Source organism: Prosopis cineraria, unplaced genomic scaffold (genome assembly GCF_029017545.1).
Source record: "Prosopis cineraria cultivar Desert tree isolate PC_DT_omini unplaced genomic scaffold, ASM2901754v1 PC6, whole genome shotgun sequence".
Taxonomy (NCBI): Eukaryota; Viridiplantae; Streptophyta; class Magnoliopsida; order Fabales; family Fabaceae; genus Prosopis; species Prosopis cineraria.
This window is the reverse complement of record NW_026555337.1, coordinates 20,017,506-20,025,788: the sequence shown is the minus strand read 5'-3', so window position 1 is coordinate 20,025,788 and position 8,283 is coordinate 20,017,506. Positions and strand designations below refer to the sequence as shown.

The 8,283-nt window shown below is 29.6% G+C and overlaps 1 protein-coding gene across 1 annotated transcript; it reads left to right on the top strand.

The window, feature by feature from the left end:
- Positions 1–825: 825 nt before the first annotated feature.
- LOC129313977 (uncharacterized) lies at positions 826–3,992 on the top strand. The gene is made up of 2 exons (XM_054957361.1): positions 826–1,011; positions 3,462–3,992. The coding sequence occupies exons 1-2, from the start codon at positions 826–828 to the stop codon at positions 3,990–3,992; spliced, it is 717 nt and encodes a 238-aa protein (XP_054813336.1).
- Positions 3,993–8,283: the final 4,291 nt, after the last annotated feature.

Here is an 8,283-nt window from a genome sequence, read left to right as displayed (position 1 = left end):
TATTCTGCTCTTCAATCTGATCTGTTTCTTTTCTTTTTAGGACCACCGTGAAGCCTCTGTTCTGGTGTGACTGTTGTGAGGTTTTTTTTATTGCCTTCTTTTGATTGCTATCTTCTACGCAAAACAAGAACATGTAATAGGATGGATGAGATTGATCATTATTTATGACTATATTTTGTGATTGTTCTGTTGATATGTTGATGTTCTGGGAATATGACATGGTGTTCTGGGAATATGTTCTGGTGACTGATCTATTGATTGTTTTATCTTGCTTTGTTTTTTTTTCTTCAGTTTTGTTTTGATAGGAATTTGAGCTCATTCATTTTTCGAAAACTGATGAAGGGATGAGAAAGACTACAAATTTTCAGTCAAACTTGCTTATTTTAATACATACTATTGAATCATATGATTTGAATTTTTAAGTAAGTCCAAAAATTGTCAAGCCATCTGATTGTGGCTGCTTTTGAATAACAGCCTCTTTTAACAAGTATGCGTGGCTAAGATAACAAGTGGTTAATTAACCATGGTCGAATAATCTTTTTCTCTTTGTTTCCAAAAAAATAAAAAATACAATTATTACTGACTTTTCATTGATAAAAAAAGGATAGTAAAATTTTTAATATTTTAAGTCTAACTCAATTATGGATTTTTACTCCTTAAATTTCATTTTATTGAGAATATGATATTTTGATAGTAAAAATGAGTAAAGAGAAGGCACTATGAACTACCAAAGAGACCAAATTGTTCATTAAATTAGCTCTCCAGCAAGTTAAAAAAAATGAGCGTAAAGGCTCTACCTTATTAAAGGAAGGTTGGGAGGCGCTAATGCAACAGTTCAATGCTTTGAGCTATAAAGGCTATGATAAGAAGCAATTGAAGAATAAATGGGACAATTTGAGGAAAGATTGGAATATATGGGACAAACTGTTGAACAAAGAGAACAGTTTAGGATGGGATACCGAAAAGAATACTGTTTCAATATCGGAGAAGTGGTGGAATCAAAAGATTAAGGTATACAATTATATGCAGCATGCTATACATTTGATATTTTATTTTATAAATATACTAAACTCAATTCTTGTAAATGTGCAAGAGAATCTTGAGTATAGGAAATTCAGACATAACCACTTTCATATGTGCAAGAATTGACATAGTTGTTCTAGCCAGTTGCAGCACGAGGTGTAACATCCTGATTTTTTTTAGATAAAAAAATTGTTGTGAAATTTCAGTTTTTATTTAAAAAAATAAATAAATAATAATAATAGGAATTTATATTATTTGAGATTATTCAGAAATAATAATATGGTTAGAAATTTAATTATGAATTAAAAACTTAGGTTTAAAATTATATAAGAAATATTTTGTTAAGATATAATTTTAAGATTTAAAAAAAAATTATTATGTGTGTGTGAGTTTAAAAAAAAAAAGAAAAGAAAGTAAAAAAAAAAGAAAGGAGGGTGTAGAAGTCCCACGTCGGTTAGATGTGGGATGAGGAAAGGATTCTTCATGTATAAAAGAAAGCGAGAGCGTGCAGAGGAAGGAAGAAAAGAAAAGTTTATGCAATTGTGAAAATTGCAACTAAGGGCCCAAGATGCAATTTAAAGAAAATTGCAAGTAATGACCCAAAGGTTTGAATAATTAAATTCATACCTATAGTTTTTTTTAATATAATTTTGAGACCCACAATCTCATTTTTATATTATTTTTCTCTCTTCCTCTCACGTTGCTCGGAGTCTTCTTGTAAGGGGGGATTATTTTCTTTTTTTCAGATATGTTCTAACTTTTCTGTTTAGATTAGCATTTAAAAATTTATTTAATTATAAAATTAATTTTATAGTTATTTTCTAAATAATATTAGCTTTCTAGTGATATGATTATTTTGTAGGATAGAGTAAATATTCTGATTAGGATTTTTCTATATGATAGTTAATCTGATGATATGATGGATTAAAAATATAGGTTAAAACTCTTAGGGATATAATAAATATTATAGAATATTTTTTTTTGAGGTTGAAACTCATGTTTAAGAATTTTGAGTTAAAATCTAGATCTATATGGTTGAATTTATGTGGAATCTGAGATGTAGGGATAAACTTATGATTATTAAATATTTATTTAAGTATGAATAGGTATTTTTGAGGTTATAGAAAGGTGATTTGAGGCTTCAGGATAATTTTAAAATTTTTAATTTATTTTTGGACGAATTTTTAGAATATAGAAGGATGAAATTGTGATACGAGAAGTGATTTGAGGATAAAAAAAATAGTTTATTAGGGTATGAGAATTTTAGAAAAAAATTTTAGAAGTTAAATGAGGCATAAATCTTAAATTAGTGTTAATATGGTTTATAGATCTAAGACTTTCTAACTCTTTAAATTAGAGTTATGTATTTTAATGTAAAATTAATATATAGTATTATGAAATAACTATGTAGATTGTGTTGACAAAGATAGTGGTGAAAGAGGAGTTGTGAAGGGGAACTTGTTATTCAAGACACAAGGTAACCATTATTAATGTGTTGTGATGGGTGTGTTTGTGAATGGTTATGTGTTTTTTTATTGTTTGGAAAAATTATAAATTATTAAAAATAAATACTGTATATACTTGTTTGAAATTATTGCCAAGTGGGTTAAAAAATTTATTTTTGTTTATCATGATGAGATATTATTGTTCGGATATATTCCTGTTTGGATATTTGAATGATGCATGACTTGTCAGGGTATTTTAATGTATGGTGTTAATGGGAATTTCTGTTCGGTTAATTATTACCACGTAGTAAGCTCTCATTGGACCCAATGAGTGGTGTGTCGCTTGGTCCAACTCACCTTTGGCCGGGTGATTTAGGGTCCGAGCATGGCGAAAGGAAGATATAAGGCGTAGTCATGCAAATTAAATACTTGTTCGGTTTGTTTGAAAGTATTGTTCGGTTAAATGTTTTGTGTGCCCACTTAGCAATCGCATGATTAGTTACATCCGCATGCATCATTACATATTAATTTTTAGTTACTGGGACTTTTAAGTCTCATTCCTTGTGGTTAATATTTTTACAAGAAAGAGTCTGGCCGAGAAAGCACTAAAGGTGTAACTATGGTGTATGAGACACCATCTTTTACGTTGCCTCTTATTTTGGATTATAGAATGCATCTTGTGCCAACTTAGGACATATCTTCTTTGAGAAGCATGTAAACTCTAATCCTTTTTATTAAAAGTATTTATATGACCAAGAGGATTATGTCTGTCCCTCTTGATTTATGATCTGACTTGAATATCATGCCATGAGGATCCTGTCTGTCCCTCATGGTTTTAATTGCTTTTTGAGATATTTTAAGACCTGTGGTATATTGTCTTGGATGTACCATGGTAGAAATTTTTCTACCATGATGAGGGTATGATGAGGGTTCAATGAAAAAAAATAATTTATTGAATTAATGATTTACGAAAAATCGGTTTGTAAATTTGAGGGTGTTACACGAGGCACGTACATGTGGACATCTACGGCTGATGATCCGCAAGATGTGCATAGGCCTCAATTGGATTTGACTGAAGGATCAAAAGACAGTGATGATGTAAGAAACATTAGTGGTATCCCAGAAATTAGGCAGGTTAACTTGAATAATGCATACAGTGGTGGTACTAATTCAGGGAGCAAGCAAAAGAGAGATGAAAGTGGTCAAAATAAGAAGGGAAAATATCTTGCAATGGTGATGGTTGATTCAGTGAGTCGATTAGTGTTCACACAAGAGGATAGGGTTTCAACATTAAAGTCAATTCTTAATTCCACAGAGGGTGGAACAAAATCAGTTGATCAAAATGTAGTGGATGTGGCAAAGGAACTTTATGGAATCGAGGAGATTGCTTGTGATGAGGTATTTCTTGGACAGTGTGCTGTGGCCTTGCTAAATAAGACCGCAAGGGACATGTATATTGGGCTTAAGGATAACAGAAGAGTATTAGTGGCCTATTTGAAGTGCTTGGGCAAAAAAGCAAATTAGATTAATCCTAGCTTGCCTTCTAATGTTTTAAATTTAGCTAGTGTCGTTTATGTTGTTAATTTGTTTTGAAACTGACTATGTGTTATTTGACTCTTGTTTTATGTGTTTCTTATGTTAAGTCATGAACAATGGTGTAATGGTTGTTAAATTATGTTGTGCAGTTTTTATGGATGAAAGTTCGCAGTCTCACTTATTACAATTACTTGTACATACGGAAGATGATGAGGTTGAGACTATTATTACAATAGTATCTAATTACTTAACAACTTTATTAAAAGAGCCTTGTAGAACTAGCTCACAATCAAGTCATGCATGGGTGCAAGAAATTTTGCAAGGACATTCTCAGCGTTGTTATGACATGTTTCGTATGGAAAAAGATGTTTTTCTTTAACTTTGTGATGAATTGGTGCAACATGGCCTACGTCCAACCAAAAGAATAGGGATTTATGAAATGGTCGGTATGTTCTTAAATATTGTTGGACATGGAGTGGGGAATAGGATGGCATAAGAACAATTTCAACATTTAGCAGAGACTATTCAAAGACATTTTAGAAATGTATTGCATGCTTGTGAGAAGCTAGCAAAGGAATATATTCAACCAGAAGATCGCACTTTTCAAGATATTCATCCAGAAATTTTAGGTGATCCGCGATATTGGCCATTCTTTAAAGATGCCATAGGATCAATTGATAGAACACATATCCGTGTGTGGTCAGTATTGAAGAGCAAGGAAAATATATTGGTATGAAAGGTATTCCAACACAAAATATAATGGCCGCATGTGATTGAGATATGTACTTATATCATGGCTAGATGGGAAGGGACTGCTCATGATGCTCGTTTGTTTGACTATGCACTCATAAGGCCAGACATGAAATTTCCACATCCACCCCAAGGTATATTTCATATTTATCTAATTTAAAATAATTTTTTTAATATTTTTTGGGATCTTACAATTTCTATTTTTTTATTGGTAGGTAAATATTATTTGTTAGATGTCGACTATCCAACGCCACGTGGATATTTAGGCCCTTATAGATCTCATAGATATCATCTCCTAGATTTCAAGCATTCATTTGGATTTGCAAACAATAATGATGTTTTTAATTATTATCATTCAAGCTTAAAAACCACAATTAAAAGGACTTTCGGGGTTTGAAAAAACATATTCGCAATCTTACGACACATGCCTAGCTATCCATTTGTGCAGCAAGTTTGTATTGTTGGTGCAACAATGGCTATACATAATTTTATTAGAAGAAAATCTGTAACTGATTCTAACTTTAGGCATTTTGAAGATGAAAATATGGTTAACACTAATGATGATAATGACAAGCATGCATTTTCATCAACAATTCGAAGTGCAATTTTAAGTGTAACTTTTGATAGAGAAATGAATAGGGTTCAAGATTCTATTAGAGATTAGATTGTATATTATAGATCGAACCATTAATCATATAACTATTTAATATTAATGAATGTTTAACTAGTTATTACATAATTTTTTTCCAAAATTAAATTTTATATTTTTATTCTTATTATTTAACATTTTAAATTTTATGTTATTTTAAATTTGTTTCACATTTTTTAAACATTTTTAATATATTATATTTGTATAATAAAAATTATAAATTATCATAAATCAATGTCCCTTTTGGTCATTACATATTAAAAAGTACATTTCAAAAGCACAAATTTTTATTAATCCAAACAACTTTCAGTTTGCCAAACTGACTTTTGAAAAAATGTATCCAAAAACAAATTTTATTACAACAACTGACTTTTACCAAATTGACTTTTGCCAAATGAACTTTCATTAAACTGACTTTTGGCAAACTGGAAACCAAACGCACCCTAAGTAGTTGCAGATTGTATAAATTTTGAATAGAAAACTATGAGATTTTTTAAAAGAAAATTGTCACCAAATGAACAAGAAAACCATCTTCATCAAACAAGTCTTGAACCACAATAACAAATTAGAATAGAGTTGCAAGATTTGCAATTTGATCTAGGAAAAAGAATTAAAATTAAATTTTATCATATCATCCTAATGACCAAGGACAGGTATGAAGAGCATATTTACAGGGAGTACTATGTCAATCTACCTAACATAATCTTCCACAAAGAAAATTTGAAAATTCTAAAAGAAGATTTTGTCTTGCTTAGTTTAGTGAATTTAAAAATTGGTTGGAATAGTGTAGAAAAAGATGCAGTACTTTGCTTATATTGTTACATGTGTAGGCTCGATGTTGGAAAGCAATAAGATGGTGATGTATTTATGACATAGGAATTTACAAATTGGTATAAGAAATAAAAGCTTTCATCTTATGTTAGAGGTTCAAAAACTGCTTGCAACATTGCTTGAAAAAAATGTCAGGATTTGATAAATCGAAACCAACATATTGAAGATGTAATTGTTAGGCAATTAGAGCAAGTTCAAGACTTGTATCGAAGACGCTTGATAACATCAATAGATTGTGTCACTTTTTGTTAAAGTAATGATTAGCCTTTCCTAGTCATGAGCCAAGCACCTCCAACAATCAAGGTAGCTTTCGTGAAATTCTTAAGTTTCTTGCTAATTACTATGAATCAATTAATCAAGTAGTCATGTAAAATTCTCCTAAATTTGCTAAAATTCAAAAGTATATCATTTATTATTGTTGCATTGGATATCACTAATGCTATTATTGGTGACATTGGAGATGAACCATTTGCTATTATTATTGATAAGTCATGTGATTGTTTAAATACGGAACATGTGGCCCTTGCTCTATGTTATGTTAATAAGAAAGGAAGTATTAATTGTTGAGCATTTTATTGGTACATTCCATATCATAAAGATTGCTACTTTGTCTTTGAGATTGTTATGTAAATATAGATTAAACATATCAAGAATTCTTGGATAAGGTTATGATGGTGCCAGCAATATGTAGGGTGAATTTTGTTGCTTGAAAAGTCTGATTTTGTAGAAAAACCCATGTGAGTTTTTCTTCAACTGATTTAGTGATGCTTAATAATCAATTTGAGACTCATCATTGATACACAAAGAAATTTTGAATTTGCATCCTTGAAAAGGAATAAATAGTCTTGCAAAAAAATTAATTGAACAAGGTAGTAGATGATCATGTATGTATGTTTATGTGGTATCATATGAATTTTGAAGTTTGAGGTGTGGAATTGTTATGCTTACATAATTTTAAATACTGTTTGAATATATGTTAGAAGTTAGAAATTTCTTGGTTACTGAGATATTTATTTCACTCTCTATTATTAATGTTTTTACAGGTGATGCTTCGTGAGTGCAAAAGAAAAGGAAACCAAAAACACACAATCAGTAATTACTTGTAATGCCTTAATGTATATGTATAGTGGATTTATATTGTGTGTATTTGTGTATTGCTAACTAAAATTATTAGTACAATTAATTTTGATTATGTATTTTTGATAGATTAAATTGGTTAACTCTTTAAATACAAGCCCACGAGGGCCATGGTTAGTTAGTTGAATAAAAATGAATTTATGATTATGCTTGTCAAATGAGAACTATGGTGTGATTATACTAAGATGTGCGATAAGTGGCAAGTGTTAGTGAATTAATTAGTAAGCAGGAGCTTACATTGGTGATTATAATTCTTGAGATAATCTTTCATAAAAATTTCTTAGTTTATAAGAACATTACTCCTTAGTTTATAAGAACATGACTATTCAAAAACATATCTTTTCTTTGTAAAAATATTTCAGCAATACTCTTTTTTTCTTAACAATGTTTTTTCTATTAAGTTTTTTGTGATAAGGTTTTTAAAGAGGCAGTGTCAAGAACATATTGTGTAATCTTTTTGCTTTACTAGGATTTTGCTCCATTGAATTTTCTCTAGTGAGGTTTTAATGAGGTATAATATTTATTTATGGATATATAATGGGAAGTGTTATGAATATTTAAAATATTTTGTGGATGTTCATATCTTTTAGTATTTGATGTATTTCTGTTACTCCAATATTTTTGATTTGGATATTATTATTTTATATATTTTATTTGATTTAGTCAATTACATCTGTGCATATAAAATATAAATAGAAGGTAGCTTAATTATATTCCATACACTAAAATGAAAATTATTTCTCATCTTAATTTCTGATTCTCTCCTAATATTACTATTCTCTCATTCTAAATTTTTATTTATTTTAGAACAAAAATAATAAATATTTCAATAAATAAACGAGTTTATTCTACTGATGGTTTAGAGATGAAACAATTTACAGCAATCAAATGATAAATTAACTATAACTTATA

Excerpts from the sequence above, each read along its gene's own strand:
- LOC129313977 (XM_054957361.1), top strand. The coding sequence starts at position 826 with ATGCAACAGTTCAATGCTTTGAGCTATAAAGGCTATGATAAGAAGCAA. Across the intron at positions 1,012-3,461 it reads GGTGGAATCAAAAGATTAAG|GGTGTTACACGAGGCACGTA; the intron begins GTATACAATTAT and ends TGTAAATTTGAG.